The following is a 17,160-nucleotide window of genomic DNA, read 5'->3' on the forward strand; positions in this document are numbered from 1 at the left end:
GCCTTCATCCCATCTCGTTTTGGAATTATCTTCTTGTCATTGGGCACTGAGATCCCCATAAATACATCTCGTCTCGAACATTGTGCACAGAGCCCTTTACGCCACATCGCAATCCAAGAAAACCAAAGAGCTGCATCACCATCCCGTCCCAAACCCGCCTGTCGACTTCCTCCCGCATCCTGACCTCGCAACCAATTATCCCTACCTTGCACGACATCAACCGTCTCTTTGCAACCCGAGCTGCCGACCCCCGATACTGGAATCAAGTCTCTGCATCGAGCTTACTAGCTGACGTCCTCGACGGATACGTCTTACAACCTCCACGCTGTGATTGCCATCTTTGCTGGACCCGCGCCTTGCTGCCGACCGCCATCTCAGAGCTACGTGTTGTGTAGGCCACACTCCCATCGACGCCGGCTGCTCTTGTCCAAGACTAGCTCGATTCTTTCAGGGAGGTTCGTGTTCTTGCGGTTGTCTCAAACAAGAAAAAGAGGCAAAGGTGACGGCGCGAGGCCGCCAAGGCGTGTGATTCCGGCACATCGCCGACCGGCGGAACAAGAAACAAGTTGACCACGGCCCTCGGCTCGACCGGCCCAAGAAACCAAGGCCCTGCGACAACAAAAGAAAAGCACAAAACAACAAGCACTGCGTTTTATGCCCAGCTCAAGTGCCGTAGGCTATCAACTCTGTGGCTCCCCCGGCCGCTCCTTCCCTGCGGGTTTATTTTGCACTCCGTCTCCTTCCCATTGCGGCTTCTTCAGGTCAGCTCCTCGCTCTTTCCCCATTTGAAGAGTAGCCCCCAGGAAGGCGCTACCGGCCTTCCTCTCGAGCCGCGTCTATCAAGGCAAGACCCAAGCAACCACCATCGCGACAAATCGGTTCCCTCTCTTCATATAGATCTACGACTCCGCAACATCATCCACCTACCCTACGGCCAGCATGGCACATCCACCCAACAACAATTATGTCGGATTGAACGATGAAGAAATGTACGCCACAGGGCATGCGGCCGACAGCAGCCATGATCGGGATCCAACATCAGATGCCGGAAACCTTGCCGACATGTCCTATGTGACCAGCATGCAAGAAAACTTTGGGGACTTTTTACACATGCTGCTCACCGACGTTCCTGAAGACGGCACACAAACGACTACAGTGCCTGAAGCAAGCGACCTCGTATTGCCGCAGACTTTGCAGCAAAATTCAATCCAGACGCAAAACAGCCTCGGGCTTGGACAAGGCCAACCGCCGTCGCCGCCGCCATTTGTACCATTGTATGTGAAGTCGCCAGCGGTTACCAATCACATTCGAGCATTTCAAATGCAAATGGACCACATCCCTCAGGTGCGCGCGGGCGCTGTCCAGGAGATCTCGAGCCTGCCGTGTCCTGGGCCGCCGCACGAGGTGGACGACGGACTTGGCCAGGACGTGGTACCTGTCCACCCGATGCTACAACCCTCCACACAAAATGGCTTCGTCTATGGCCCGCCCCAAGCCCCAACCGTGCATCCATCTTCTATGCAGGCACCTCCTATTGTACCGTCGACTTTGCCAAATTACAGTACGCCGTCCGACCTTGTTTCCACGGTAGACGCCAGCAGTTTCAATCTTTGGCTTTTCATCTCTCCCGATCGTATATTTTTTAACCCTAGCGACATATCGGACGTGTTTAGCTCCCCTCTCGCAATTCCGGAGAATCGGGGACAGGTTGGTATGCCAATGAGTACCAACCATGCTGAGACATTTCTCACAACGCCGAGTGATCAATGGCTCGACACGCAGTCCATGGGCAGGGACGGTAGCCAGCGTTTGGATGCCAGCGAGCTCGAGAGTGATGGCATCGGTAGCATTGTTGGGTCTGCCACTATCATACCGCAGTTGATAGGAGGCATCGAGTCAAGTACCTTGAGCAGCCATCAGGCCATGAACAGGGGTCCCGCCCTGGGCAACAATAACTTTCATTCCGCTTCAAATGTTGCGAATTGCGCCAGCAATGCTACGGCTGTTGCGAACGGCAGCCTCTCCATGCGCAGGACAGAGGGTAGTCGTCCAGCCAAGTATACACCCAACGGCCCTCAGCCGCGCTATGATCACCTGCTGGCCGGCAATTCTGCCATATCGGCCGCTGCTGAGGCCAGTCGCAGCACACGAACGGCTCCAGACTCCCACAACACTGAGCAGTTCACTCCGGTTCAAGATACGAAAGGGAAGAGAAAAGCAGTGGACACAAATTCGAATTTGGCAGAACATACAAGGGCAGTCGCACCGCACTTGACGTTGTTGGGGCCACAGCCTCAAAAGCGGGCCAAGTCGGACGGAAGTGCAGCGGCGGCAGCAGCAGCAACAGCAAGATTTGCGTCGTCGTGTTTGCCGACAGCGGATCATCAAGGCTCTTCCACAGCCTCCTTGTCTGCCGCCGCCTTTGTTGCCAATGGTAAAAAACAAAAAGGAGTGGCCACGGGGCCAAATCCAAGTCCAGCGAGGCCCCTCATGCCCAACCTGGGCCTCGCAGACGTGGCAGCCTCGTCTGCAGGACAACAAAACATTACTTGCACACAGTGTCAGTCCAACCCTGCAATGCCCCTAAAGACATACCCTACGCATGAATCGCTCAACGAGCATATCGACCACGCCCACCGGCGCTATTCGTGCCCTTTCGCCTTTGCCGGCTGCACAGTCAACTTTGCTGCAGTGACCGAGCTCAGACGACACGTAAAGACCATTCACTTAAAGGAAGAGTCCCGCACATGCCCACTCTGCCCGAATATGGACGCCTTTGCCCGCGCTGACAACTTCCGGGAGCACTGGCTGACAATGCATACGCCGGCCGACGTGAAGAACGGGCGCGAGCAGCTGGCCGAGAAGACAAAACAGGACAAGAAGATGAAAAAGGAACTCGGTCCGGGTTTGGCTCCGGGTCCGGCTCCGGGTCCAGACGCCGCCGCGACCGCCTCGTCCTTGCCCTCGTCTACGACGCTGCCCGGCTCCTCCTCCATGGACAAACAGATTCAAGACCACAATGAAATGTTGGCCAAGGTGGTCAAGGACGCGGTCATTATCAAGGACGTGCTCCCCAAGCTCATACAGTGTCGTGAAGAAGGCTGTGACAGAAAGTTTAAGACGACGACCCAAACGACGCAAAATGGCAAGCAAAGTGAACGAACGGCCTGGAGCGCGTGGGTCTCCCACTCTGTAAGCCACGCCCGGCAACAGCATGCTGCCTCAGAAACGGCTGGAGGCACTGGAATGTCACCGCCTTCACCGCTGTTACCGCCGCAGGCTAGTTTCGAAAACGACGACGGAACGTCTGTGAGCTTTGTCGAGTGGGCGGTAGAAAATAGCATCTTGGAGGAGGTCACGGGCGGTACCGGTGGCACCGGTGGCACTGGTGGCTCACGCTGGCAGCTGACGGCGTCGGCAAGCGGAAGCAGTCGGTGCCGCGGGAAACAGCGCAGACAACAAAACGGACAGCCAAGTGGGCAGCCAAGCAAGCAGCCAAGCGGGCAGGAAAACGTGCTACGAGGCGATCCGAAGGCCGAAGAGACTCGAGCTGAAGATGATGAAGTCATTGGAGATGACAACGGCGGCAGCGAAGATGGCCACTATGAGCCTGATCCCGACGCCGGTCAATACTACAAATACAACAATGACACTTACACCGGCGACCACCATGACTACTTTGGTTAGAAGCCAAAGAGGCCACTGATTGCGTACGCCGCGGGCCGAGATTTTTTTTTTTTACTGCTGTTTCAACGACAAGACAAAACGGTGGGATTTTATTTTCGGAACTCGGGACTCGGACAAGGCATAGGGAAAACACCACTGCAATACTGGACAATATGTTAGACAGCCATGCTAGACAACTACAGAATACCCTCCATGTGACAATATTGGTTTTCTTTATTGTTTTCACAACAACTGCTCGCGAGTGCCATGTTTGGATTTACACGATTGTTGGCCTTTTTTGGACTCACTTGTGAGATGTAATATGCCGTCAGTATTCACTTTGGCCAGTTGATCCACTCAGGTCGTTAATACCAGCTGTTCACCTCTTCTTTCGACTCTCTCTGTATCTTTATATATGTGTTATTTAAATCCTTATTGCTATGCATTCGCTTCGATGCAGCTCCGTATCGGGTCTGGCGAGTTCCATTCAGAGGTTTCCTGTTAGGCGCAGGACTGCGGAACGGTATCCGAAGGACGATGTCTTTAGGGGTCTCTTTAGCTCAGTCTGAAAAGCGCCTAGAGACGCCTGTTGACGCCGGAACTGTGAACGTTTTAGTCGAGGCCTCTTTTAGGGCACGTTGTGTTAACGTCTCTTAATAACAAGCTTAAAGCATTTTCTTGATTTGTCATAGGAACCCGAAACAACTGCATAGATTGCGTCTTTCTATATATTTCTTTTCTCCGTTTTCCAATTTCTAATCAAGAGGCACGACCGCGTATCAGTTACTTCTTGAGAAGCGGCAATCCTATTTAGAGGTGTATCAAATCAACCGACTGGACGTCAACTGGACTGCAACTGGACCCTACTTGCCTCTCCTCTACCCTCCCCAGACCTCCACTGACCCTCCCTCCGCAATGTCTGTACCTCCTGCCACACAGGCGAGCGCCAGGCTCGACGTCAACAACCTCTTTGCGACGACGGGCCAGGTCGCTCTGATCACGGGCGGTGGCACCGGCATCGGACTCGTCATGGCGCGGGCCATGGCCGAGGCGGGTGCGGCCAAGGTGTACATTGCAGGGCGGCGGCTGGCCGTGCTGGAGTCGGCAGCGGCGGCGGTCAACCGACTGGTGTCGCGGGACGTGCTGGTGCCTATCGAGCTGGACGTGACGTCCAAGGCGAGCCTGGCCGCGGCGGCGGCGTTTGTCGACAAGGACAGCGGGTTCCTGGACGTCGTGGTCTCCAACGCGGGCGTGCCGGGCCCGCAGACGCCGACGCCGGCCGACAACGATACGACGACGACTCTTGCCGAATGGCGCGCAGCGCAGCTCGCGGTGGACCCGCAAGCGTACCAGGACACGTTCAAGGTCAACACGACGGCCGTATGGTTCACGGCGATTACGTTCCTCGACCTGCTGGACGCGGGCAACAGGCGGCGCAACGACAGCCTGGGCGCGGCCCGGCCGACGTCGCAGGTGGTGGTCATCTCGTCGCTGGCCGGGTTCAATCGCAAAGCACCGGCGGGCTTTGCGTACGGACAGTCCAAGTCGGCGGCGACGCACGCGGCCAAGCAGCTGGCCGTGCTGCTGCCGCGGTGGGGCATCCGCGTGAATGTGGTGGCGCCAGGGCCGTTCCCAAGCGAGATGACGACGGCGTTCGTGGGGGCGCTGGGGGCGACGACGGACCAGGAGGTGATTCGGATCGACAAGGCGCACGTGCCGCTGGGCCGGATTGGCGATCAGCAGGACATGGCCGGGACGATTCTGTACCTGGTGTCGCGGGCGGGCGCGTTTCTGAACGGCAATGTGGTCTTGCTAGACGGCGGTCGTCTAGGAGTGTTTCCGAGCATGTACTAATAGTCGGTGGTGCCGTGCCTTGTTCCATAGAAAATAGAGTGTCGAGGTCGACATTGCCTTGTCCCGGTGCCTCGCTGTCTCGTCTCGTATCGGTTGCCATCGTGGGTGTGGTGATCTCGGACCCACTAGCCATTCTACGCAGTAGAAATGAACGGCCAAGACGGCCGACGTCGAAAGATTGAGCAGATGTTTGGGCGTGCGCTGCGGATGATGTAAGCATGTGGCAGTACTGGAAGGTGCGATGAGATGACGGGTTGGGTGAGGAAGTAGCAAAAGTGAACAAGTGGAAGGAACAACGCATGACAAAGTACAGAGGAAGGAACGAGTTCTAGTTCTTGGAAAGGAAAGAGGCATTGACATCTCCCATCGTAGCATCATCTCCCCTTTGCCATGACGTGAAGTCTCACTGTTTCTAAAGAATACGATCCCAAATGCCGACAGCAAAACAATCACGCAGTCACTGGTCTCCTCATACCCGGCCTAGGAAGACCATCTCGGAGACGAAACGAAATTGAAAAGGAATAGAAGGCAAAATGGAGCAAGTAATTGTGATTTATGTTCCTTTTTGAACACTGTGATCCCTTCGTCACTTCCGTAATCATCACCACTCGTCATCACTTGTCATCACTCGTTATCTCTCGACATTACCACTAGTCACTCGTCACCATCACTAGTCATCGTCACTCGTCATCACGACTGTCTCTCCTCGCCTGCACGTCTCTTCCGATTTACCTTATATAGTCATGTCCCTCGCCGCCAACACTCTCCATCACAACTGCGGGCCATGCAACGCGGAGGGCTTTTCTGACGAGTGGCTGCAGCTTGAGAAGCAGCTCGGCTTTTGCCCAGCCGTCAACTTCGAGGACACCGTCGAGCAGCATCGACATGTACTGGAGGACAGATGTGCCACGTGGGACGAGATGTCCCTCACGCCTGATCTGCCAGACAATATCACAACCAGAGACACCACCGTCCCCAGCAAAAATGGCCAACCCGTGCCCGTCCGCATCTACAAGCCAAACTGTGGGCCGTCGTCACCGTCGTCGCCAGCGTCTTCTCGTCCGTCTGGCCGCCCCTGCGCCGTCTACATCCACGGCGATGGATGGACCCTGGGAAGCATCCAGACCGACGACCTCTTTGCACGCATGATTGTTCGCGATGCCGGCCACGTCGTCGTCAGCATTGACTACCACCGCGTACCCGAGCTCATTCACCCGACGGCCAGTTACGACTGCCTGGCCGTCTTCCAGGGGACCGTGGCGCATGTGGGTGGACCCCGCGAAAATCTACGTGACTGGAAACGCAAGTTGGCAAGCCGGCGATCGGGCAACGTTGGCTGAACGCTCTATTGCCCTCTCTTTTACGCATGTTCATCATTATGCATACAACTAAAGGAACGTATTGCGACGTGTTCGAATCTGCGACTTTTTCACGTCAGGGTTTTGTCATATTTGGCTCTCCGAGCTGTCACTTCTCCCTCGCTTGTCAATCACCTTTGGAGACATTCATGGCAAGGCCCATACGCAGAAAAGTGCACATTGCCGCCGTGCCAACCATAATCATCTTCTAGCCCATGCACTCTGTGCCACGCACAAACGAATTCCGCTCTAGCTCTTGTCCTGGACGGATGCCTGGAAACCGCAAAACTCACCACTCTTTGCAATAAACAATCATGATGCTTCTTGCAACATGTTACCAAAAACTTCCTCACACGAGCACGGCAACAACGACTTTTATTCTTTTCAACTGTTGGCTCGCCGTCGCCATGACGAAAACATCCAAAAACGCCGACGCTGGCCCCGTCAAGACGACGAAAGAGGACCGCAAGGCCAAAACGCCGTCGAAGGCATCCAAAGGCGGAACAAAGCATCACTGGTAAGTGGATGAGTGGGAGTGTGGCTGAAGTGCCAAAAGCCCAAAGAGAGACTGCAGACTAAAGCATGCCCAATGTTATTACACGACAGCCCGGTATGTTTCAAAATGGCATCGCCGCGGTGTACGGCCAAAGGTCACTTTGTGGTGTGTCCGATTCATGGCAACCATCACAACGCACGACAGGGCTGTGTCAAATGCCAGTGCGAAAGGAAACGGAGTGAAAGGTTGGAGAGGACAGAGAGAATGGAAAAGCCGGAAAGGACGAAATGAATGGAGACGATGGGAAACTTGCAAAGAAGCAACAACGTTGTGGGATAGTAGGCAGAATATACATTGGAGACACACCAGCATCGTCGTATATGACAAACTCGTCCACCATACCACCCGCCATCGACACTCAACACCGCCCTAATACGAACTGCTGCTCGCAGCTGCCCATCGTCATGGCCTGCACCTCGTCACAGTACGCGTTCTGCTCTCAGAAATAAACACACACCGTGCGCTTCCCGTTACTCTCTGTGGCCATCGCGCACTGGTTCCACTGCGCCTTTCAACTCGTTTCACTTCCCCACAAACACTGACTCTCTCCGTCTTCTGTTTCGTGGCTATCAATATGCGTCCCTCTTTCTGTCTGGCCTCACTCTATCGCTCTGTGGGTCTAGGAAGGAGAGTTTCCGAGGGCGATAAACAGGCCTTGTGAGCTTACCTTGCAGCGTGTTTTCCCCAGACTTTTTGGCTGCAGTGGGGAAGCCTTTCCGAACCACACCAAGACATGAACTCGATCTCACGCTAGTCTGCCCTGTTTACTTTTGAAATGAGGAGATAATAAAGGCATCATGAACATAGTTGTTAGTAGGTAGCAACGTCCCATCCGCTTTCATCCCTTGTCTGCATTTCTCTATATGGACAGCCCATTGCAAGACGAAAACACCGAATATTCTCCTGTGGTCAAACATGTCATAGCCCCTGGCGTGAAACCCAGCCTCAAAACACAGACCTATTTGGCAGTCCGTTCTGTTGTGAAAAACATCTTCCCTCTCCTCTTTACCCCGTATGGTGAGCCGGCGATCATAGGCCGACTGCATGGCCCAGGGCCGCCTTGCAACATGCACGATCGACTACTCGACCCCGGTCTGTAGTAGATCTCTGCCACTCCGTCCTCTTGTCCATGATAACTATAATATATTGCCGTTGTTTAGCATCACCAGCTGTCTCCCTCCTTTACGAACGCTCTTTCCAAAAAGGGACATTGAACAAACTATGTACACCTCGTGGGCAGTTATCGTCCGCCCCGCAAAATTGCATCGTTCCTTCCTCCTTCTCTTCTTCGTTCCTGCTTCCTTCACCATTGGCAACGACCGTCCATCATGCCTTCCCAAGCAAAGGACTACCACTTTGAACTGCCCGACAAGGCCATCAACGATACTCGTCCGGTGCGCGTCATCTGTGCCGGCTCCGGGTTCAGCGGCGTATGTGCTTCCATCTGTCTGCCGCAGCGCATCCCCGACATTGACCTCGTCATCACCGCCACCGGCTTCGACACCTCGTACCTGCCACGCTACCCCGTTGTCGGCCGCAGTGGCGTGTCCCTCGAGCAGATGTGGACCGAAGCCGCACTACCCCGAGTCCTATGTCAGCGTCTGGGCCGAGAGCATGCCCAACTACATGGTGTTCTTGGGTCCCAACGGCGCGCCGCCGTCCGGATCCTCCATCCTGGCTATTGAGTCGCAGGCCGAATACATTAGTTACTGCATCCTCAAGTGCGTGCGCGAGGGCCACCGCACCATGGCTGTCAAGCACGATGCCCTCAAGGCGTTCCGTGGCTACATTGACTCGTACGTGCCGCGGACCGTCTACACCAAGCCGTGCACGTCGTGGTTCAAGCGCGGCACATCCGAGGGCCGCATCGTCACTCTGTTTCCCGGCTCGGCGAATGGCTACCGCAAGATGCTGCAGCACCCGCGGTGGGAGGACTTCAACTTTACAACAACGGCCGACTCAGCCGTGAATCCCTTTGGCTGGATGAGTGCCACCATGACGTGCGGCGAGATGGACGAAACCGACCCAACGCCGTACCTGCGAGACTTTGACTTTCCGCCGGTTGTGGATGGGGCGGAGGACGGCAATGGATCGAGGGAAACAGACGTGGGTGCAGAAAAGGAGAAGGCGGCGGCCAAGGTGACGCCAGTGACCACTGCAGTCTAGAGCGTCGTCGAGTAGTCTTTTCGTGGTTCGTGCAAGGCAAGAGTTGGAATCACTTTTTTTTGAATATTTCAATATAAAAATTAGATAGACGTCAGAAACGATAAGATCAAAAGAGACGCGCAGGATAACGAAATGCCTCAATTGTTTCCGTCGGGACTCCCGAGGTAACCAATCTTGCTCGGAACTTCCGACTTATACCAAGTTGGGCCTGGGCGCGACCCAGACCCGACCTCATCGCATAACATCGGCTAGTAAAGGTTGTTCCGAGTTGGCGGAATCAACAATCGGTGAGAGCCGACGGCGTGATAATAGCTGCTTGCGTCAGGTCACGTCCACGTTGCCAATGCAGTTCTGGCTCACCATGCCGACAATCCATTCAAGTAAATATCTCGCTTGAAATTCGGATGCTCGCAAGGAGGATCGCTTTACGACTTAATTCCGACCGGTGTGTCTAGACGATTGTGTCCAGGGTGGCCGTGCTCGGTAGGTGTGCACTTCCGTTTCTTGTTCCGTCAAACGGGAAAACACCTCAAGCTAGCATGGCCAGTGTTCGGGTCAACAAAACAAAAGAGGCAACTGAAGGACGGCGTCCTTCCGTCACTTATCGTCGTCGTCGTAAATCGCCATTTGTTCTTCCCTCTCTTCCGAGGTTGGCATCTTGCGGCTTGCCGTATTTCTTGCCGCGGGCCCCCAAATACTGCATACATCACCGGTCCCGGCCCGGCACGCTAGGCCCAAAATTGCCGTCTGGGACAGATACGTGACCGGGCCTACCGGCTATGTTGACTGGCCTGAGCCGAGAATTCAAGGCCTCGTCAATGGACAAGGGTCCACCCTGACATGGTCTGATGAAGGAGGAAAAAGAAGAAGAAGGCGCCAGGATGGCACCCGAAGCGGCGCCGGGTCCATCATAATATCGACGAATGTTCCGCATCGTTGTGGGGGCAGTTGGCCAGCAGCCAGCTTAGATACGTGGAGCGTCCTAGTAGCTCAGTGGAAGGCGACTCCATATGATGAGTACGCTAGTGTAGCTGCAGCAGTAAGGCGATTGTGACGGATAGTTGTGGAGATGGCGGGTGGATTGGACAGATTCCATTGTGGTAACGATGCAGCAAACAGCCATCAGAAGCCATAGTTTGTATTCTGTAACGTGTTAGGAGTTATGCACCTAAGCAGAAGAGTGATGGTTGTTAACATACTGGGAAAGTGCCATGCAGTGAACCGCTTCCTTTCCGTGCTCTTTCTCCGAAAACAACCGGGAGTCAATGTGCGTTGTGGGACTGCCGCCTGAACAAGCGTAACTCGGAGAAGGAGCTGACGGCACGACACAGTAAGCGGGTATATGTACGGAGCAAGCCGAACTGAAGAGGCTTAGTGACGGCTATCTATGAAATACGATACGGCTTCGGAATATGTCATAACGACGATTGGAGACCCATCTGAAATACTCAGTGTCCCCAGCTAGATTCTAGCCAGCCCCATGCGCGAGACACTCCAGCAAACCGCCTTTATGTCCGCAAGAAGTCGAAGTGCGAGGTCGACGACGCAAAAGAAAACAAAGGAAAGCAAATGAATTACGAAAGCTTCGAGACGGACAGGGGATAAATGAGTTGCAGTAAATTAAGAGCGTTGGTAGACAGCGACAGAGGTCGTGGGCTCCTTCCTCGAACGTTGTCAAAGGTGCAATCCTCAAGCGCACTTGCCGAGTGGGTCGTTCTCACGGCATACAAAGCATATATGTCATCCCGCATTGAACAGAAAGGCAAGAACGCATCCATAACCCCAGCCGGCAAGAACGGCCAGCCGCCGCGACATCCATCCAAGAAATCCTCATATGTAATAAATACGTCGTCAACCAAACAGCCTGCCGTACCATTGGCTCGCGCGCGGAAGAATACCCCGCACTTCACAGGCCGTGCCCATTGTTGCAGAGAGGCTGCGGCCCAAGAAAGGACCCGCTCTTGTCTTCTGGAGTCGACGCGCCTTGCAGCTCTTCACGCGATGCAGGCACGAGGGCAGGGGAGATATCGCATCCAGGGCGATGGAGACGACATCTACTTCTTATTCAGGAACAAGCGTCGTGGACATATCGAAGGGCAGCATCGGAGCGATGGAGATCAGGGGAAATGGAAAAGAGACAGGAACCAGGGACAAAGGAGGCGTCAAAAAGACCATCCACCACCGTTCGAGACCACAAGAGGGTTGGGTCACTGGTTCAAGAAAAGTACTCTATAATGGTTGCTTCCCATCTAAGTAAGGCGAAGGAGCAGCATTCCACAGAGAACATTGAAAACCACACAACCAGCGAAATGAACATATGCCGACAGCCTATTTGCATCCCAAACGGGATGGATGGCCTGTCATAGTCGTGGTCACAGGATGATGGAGGGTAGCGAGGACGAATGAGCACTTGCAGAAAGAGGGGAAAGGCGACACGAGTGTGGCCACCACGCAGAACGTACGAGCCAAAGAGCGAGCAGAAGAATAAAGGGCCGCTCAGACAAAGCAAAAATAGCGGTTCGAGATGGATGGTGGCCTAGCTGGCGTTGATCGACGGACAGAGGGAGGTGCAATGGTCAGATACTTATGAGTGACAATGAGCGTCGATTTCGGAACGAGCAGAAACACAGGAAGAGGGGAAAGGCACGCTTGTGATGTCAATCGCGCACACAAAGAAGATGCACGAGTACAACGCCATGGCAACACATGAAGCACGGCGTACTTCACCAACCCATCGCATCGCCATGATTTCGAATGCGCAACCGCTCCAGAGGAATCTTGCGCCTCGATCACCAAACGGACATCGCTTTTGACCGTCCCAGAAACTGTTCGCATCGACCTGTCATCACGCATCCGTTCAAGACGACGCCACATCATGCTGCTTGTCTTGTACCATCGCCGGCCCAATCTGGACATCCGTGATATGCGGTGGCGTTACTTGTTCTGTCCCTCTCTCACGCACACTGGTTCTGACTTAGACCAGGTCACGAAAAAGTCACTTCCCCCTCCCTCTTCCGTCCTTTTGTGCGGTCTTGCGCATCCCCCCTCCGCCTCACTTTGCCTCTTTCTTTCGCTCTTTCTGGTGCTCTTTTTCGATGCCGACCGCGCCTGCCCGTAGTTAATTCTGTAGCGCCCGACCAGTTCCTGCCCATTCCTCCCTGTCTTCCTGACTTACGTTTGCTCTTTCCTTCTGCACAGCCGTTCTCGCGGTTGCTCTTGCCCATCGCTCTTGCCATTACTGCCGTTCTCGTAGCTGCCTTATCCCATCTGTCCTTCCTTTTATTCTGGTGCTTCCTCACCATCTTGTTATCTTGCTCCCCTGACCATCCACCCATCCTCTGTCTTCTCTATTATCGTTCCTCTTTGCCAATATCTCTAGGGGCGTTCTCGTGCCTCAATCTCTGTCACGACCAACCAGGACTACGCATCCGAACCTGCCTCGCAGCGACTCACAGCATCATAGCCTGCTAACGGACTCTCTCCAATCCGAAGCCCTGCAGACTGCATCTTCCCTGTGTGACCGAAACACTCAGCATTCCTGTCATCCTACTCTAGGACTTTTGTCGTTATCTGCAGGCTTAAGACATCGTCTCTTACCTTACTTTCTTCATCGACGGACCTCCTGTGCAAGCGTATGGCCTTCTCGCTGATATCCGACAGGCTATACACCTAACCAGCTTTATATTTCGAGGCCCTCTCTCGATATCCGTTTCCTTTATTTGCTCCAACGTCATCCAATTGTCGGACTTGTTCATTTCAGCTTTCGTCCCAGCTCTCCCCTCTCTTTCTCTCTCGTCACTTACGTCTTCTTTGTCTGGTTTTGCCGGTGCGCGTGCCCATTACCATACCAGCATACCACACACGCTACCACCCAACTTTCCAAGGTCTCTTACACACCCTCGTCTGACCTCCGACTTTCTCCATTCGGATTACCACAAACTAGGGCACTAGTTGGGGCAACCAGCGACAAACAATCAGAGCAAACGAGCTCTTGTTTTGCAAAACCCCGCATCTCTCCGCACATATCAGAACCAACAATCGACCGAAACGACCGAAAAGAAGAAGCCAGAATAAAACGAAGGCGTTCTCGCTTCACGTGTCTCTTTTACCTGTCTGCTTATTGACCTAGCCGAGCCTTGTTTAGAAGCTTTGAAGCTCCAGAGCCTTTTGGTACGTCACAATATGTCTGCCCGTTTTCATATTTTATCTTTTCTTGCTTTTGTTGTGTTGTCTCCAACTATGCCCACATACGCTCCCGGCCGGTCAACTCCAGCGCCATGCAGCTTGGTCATCTGCGTGTCCGTTGCCGCCCCTCTGAAATACCCACTCTCGTCATGACGTCCCCAAAATGACCAAACCACCCAAAGCACACTCGCATAGCGACTGACTTACACGGTCATTTCGGCTCCACTCTCTCACGCTTGGCCTTAACCTCCCTCCCACTGGTGGGCGAATTAAGATCGCAATGCAGCGAAAAATCGCAGCGAAAGTCTATGAAAAGCCCAACGAGAAAAATAAAGAAACAGCTACGGAGACTTCCTTATCCCCTACTCCACTACCAGCAATGACCTCACCTCCACTATGGGCCGGATTGCTTGCCGTCTATTCTCGTCCTTTTCCCGTCTAGCACCGCTCTTTCGCTGCCGCGGACGGCGGCCCTTGCGTCTGCGTGCTTCGCAAACACCCACCTATCCATTGGTTTACCGAAAAACCCTGTCGTTCCCGAAAATACCCCCAAACAGGCGAACGTCCTAGGCCCAGCCCGACCAACCAAACACGGCAGAGAAACAACTCATCCTCCCCCGTCTGTGCATTGATTGGATTGGCATATCCACTTCACTTACACGCTGCCAGCCTTCCTCTGTCCACGCTGAACCTCTACATTTTCCTCCCTTCTATTGTGTACAGATGCCTCATCTTGCTTCCGAGATAGGCCAAGCGGCCAGTCAGCCTCCCCTCCTATCCAATAAGCGGGTTGTATCTCAGCAAACGAACGACGAGAAAACGTTCGGCTCATCGTCGGCTACACGATCCAACGACGACTCAGCCCACTCATCCTGGCCACGGAATTATTTGGGCAACCAGAACAAGCAGCCACGAAGGCAAGGCATCTGGCATGACATTCTTATTTGGCGAGGACAATGGAATAGTCTCCAAAATTGTTTTTCTCGTTTCGTCTCCTCTTGGGTATGGCGCCTTTTATGATGACATGGCCTGGCCAGCTACAAGAGTTCAGACCAATCGCTGGCCACACAAGCGTGTGGGTGGATCTTTACTTCTCTTCGGAACATGTCACTCAATTTCTCTATCTGCCAGCAGCTACAGAGATGCCTGCAAATGTCACAGCGACCATCAGAGGCTGAAACGTTATGGTATCACCATATTATTTGTTCCGGAAGAATCGCCAGCAAAGGCGGACGAACAAGCACCTGCTTGGGGATGACTCGTTTTGGTTCTTGCTTTTTTCCTACTGAAGTTCAATTTTTGATTCTATCTTTTACTTCTGATCGTTTCTTCAATTTCTCTTTCATTATTCCTTTCGTCCGTTATCATTTCTTGCATGGTCATGCAGTTCACGTTGTTCTTTTGAAGCATCTCATATTGCCATCACGTCAACTTACCAATGACCAGTCTTTACTAATAAGTCTTTCGGAACAGTCATTGTTTTATTTTGTATAATTGATATACATATACGCTCCGGCGCCAGACTACGTTATTTTCCATTTTTGTCCATCAACTCAAATCGTTCCCACATATAAGACGCCACGTCCCCCCTTCACTCCCGAGAAAATCTCCCCTCCTACCAATATGAGCAGCAACACCATCAAGCAGGCAGCTGAAGCGGCCCGGTCTAAGTCATCCGAAGTTATGAATTCAGCCAAGAGCGAAGCCGCCGTCGTGGCTACGGCCACTGCCGACTTCCTTCACACGCCCCTCGTGCGTGCCGCCCTCCCCTTCATCAACGGTGGCCTCAGTGGCATGGTCGCCACCACCGTCATCCAGCCCGTCGACATGATCAAGGTCCGCATCCAGCTTGCCGGTGAAGGTGTCGCCGGTGGCCCTAAGCCCACCCCGCTGTCCGTCACCCGTGAGATCTTGGCCAGCGGCAAGGCGCTCGACCTGTACACCGGCCTATCTGCCGGCCTTCTGCGCCAGGCTGTATACACCACGGCCCGCCTGGGCTGTTTCGATACCTTCATGGGTCGCCTGAGCGTTCGGGCCCGCGAACGTGGCCGTGCCATTGGCTTTGGTGACCGTGCCACCGCCGGCCTGGCGGCCGGTGGCATCGCCGCCATGATCGGAAACCCAGCCGATCTTGCCCTTATCCGCATGCAGAGTGACGGCCTCAAACCCATTGCCGAGCGCAAGAACTACCGCTCGGTCATTGACGCCCTCGGCTCCATTGCCCGTTCCGAGGGCGTGGCCGGTCTCTGGGCCGGTGCGGCACCCACCGTAGTGCGTGCCATGGCTCTCAATTTTGGCCAGCTGGCCTTCTTCAGCGAGGCCAAGGCCCAGCTCAAGGAGCGCACGACGATGTCGACACGCGCCCAGACGCTAAGCGCCAGCGCCATTGCCGGCTTCTTTGCCTCATTCTTTTCCCTGCCCTTTGACTTTGTCAAGACACGGCTGCAGAAGCAGCAAAAGGGTCCCGACGGCCGGCTCCCATACAAGGGCATGGCCGATTGCTTTACCAAGGTGGCCCGCCAGGAGGGCATCTTGCGCTTCTACCGCGGATTTGGCACGTACTACGTGCGCATTGCACCACATGCGTAAGTGCATTTCCCTAGCCAAGGCTGTTTCTCTGTAACCCCCCCCCCCCACCCCAGCCTGGCTCTTCCTCCACTACCTCTCATCCAAGCCCACAAAACCGTTTGTTTGTTTGTTGTGTTATTTAAATATGGACATTGACGCTAATAACGCTGCAGTATGGTGACGTTGATTGTTGCCGACTACCTCGGTTGGCTCACCAAGTAAACGGAACAAGCCATCCTAAGCCTGCCACAACCGTGCTGGCCGCTTACAGTTGAATTTTTTCTGGTTTATGGTTTTATGTTTTGGTGTTTTTGTCGTTTCCGTCTGCTACTGGCCTCCATTTCTATTTCCTTGCTGTCTTGTCTGCTTCTCTGCACACGCCGTTTTAAGATGCTCTAGTACATACCCTGGTATTCTGTATACCTTGATTTTGTCGACTTCGTCAAACTTTGGTCTTTTCTAAGACGAGCGGCGAAAACGAAATCAATCACGAATAAATATATGACAGTAAAAGGTCTCCGTCCCAACTTTGTGAGAAATAACGTTGTGTGTAAAATTGTGTGACGAAGGTCCGTAATGTACATGTAGTTCGGTAGTGATCTATTCAGTATTTTTGTACCAGGGAATGTCCGTATTGATGAACTTAGTTAAGCCTTATCGGGTTGCAAGCTGGTATAATTTTTCATGCCCATTAACCTTCGTTATATTTTATCTTTGTATTTTAGATTATTATTATTATTATTATTAATGTTATTTGGAAATCAACAAACTCAGGTAAATTAAACACAACTTCACAGTAGCAGTTTA

At 53.6% G+C, this 17,160-nt stretch overlaps 5 protein-coding genes across 5 annotated transcripts; all 5 read left to right on the forward strand.

Annotated features, from left to right (window-relative positions):
* Nucleotides 1–939: 939 nt before the first annotated feature.
* On the forward strand, nt 940–3,687 carry SPBR_05606 (uncharacterized protein; the record flags this gene model as incomplete). The annotated part of the gene is made up of 1 exon (XM_040763869.1): nt 940–3,687. The coding sequence occupies one exon, from the start codon at nt 940–942 to the stop codon at nt 3,685–3,687; it is 2,748 nt and encodes a 915-aa protein (XP_040622447.1).
* Nucleotides 3,688–4,581: 894 nt separating this feature from the next.
* On the forward strand, nt 4,582–5,520 carry SPBR_06109 (3-hydroxyacyl-CoA dehydrogenase; the record flags this gene model as incomplete). Its single annotated transcript, XM_040764371.1, has 1 exon — nt 4,582–5,520. The coding sequence occupies one exon, from the start codon at nt 4,582–4,584 to the stop codon at nt 5,518–5,520; it is 939 nt and encodes a 312-aa protein (XP_040622448.1).
* A 743-nt stretch (nt 5,521–6,263) lies between these two features.
* SPBR_06210 (uncharacterized protein) lies at nt 6,264–6,860 on the forward strand (the record flags this gene model as incomplete). The annotated part of the gene is made up of 1 exon (XM_040764472.1): nt 6,264–6,860. One exon carries the CDS (start codon nt 6,264–6,266, stop codon nt 6,858–6,860), a length of 597 nt encoding a protein of 198 aa, XP_040622449.1.
* A 1,902-nt stretch (nt 6,861–8,762) lies between these two features.
* SPBR_06143 (uncharacterized protein) lies at nt 8,763–9,600 on the forward strand (the record flags this gene model as incomplete). The annotated part of the gene is made up of 2 exons (XM_040764405.1): nt 8,763–8,941; nt 8,994–9,600. The coding sequence occupies 2 exons, from the start codon at nt 8,763–8,765 to the stop codon at nt 9,598–9,600; spliced, it is 786 nt and encodes a 261-aa protein (XP_040622450.1).
* A 5,808-nt stretch (nt 9,601–15,408) lies between these two features.
* Nucleotides 15,409–16,575, forward strand: SPBR_06004 (solute carrier family 25 (mitochondrial oxoglutarate transporter), member 11; the record flags this gene model as incomplete). The annotated part of the gene is made up of 2 exons (XM_040764266.1): nt 15,409–16,370; nt 16,527–16,575. The coding sequence occupies 2 exons, from the start codon at nt 15,409–15,411 to the stop codon at nt 16,573–16,575; spliced, it is 1,011 nt and encodes a 336-aa protein (XP_040622451.1).
* Nucleotides 16,576–17,160: the final 585 nt, after the last annotated feature.

This window comes from Sporothrix brasiliensis (assembly GCF_000820605.1).
Source record: "Sporothrix brasiliensis 5110 chromosome Unknown Cont15, whole genome shotgun sequence".
Lineage (NCBI taxonomy): Eukaryota > Fungi > Ascomycota > Sordariomycetes > Ophiostomatales > Ophiostomataceae > Sporothrix > Sporothrix brasiliensis.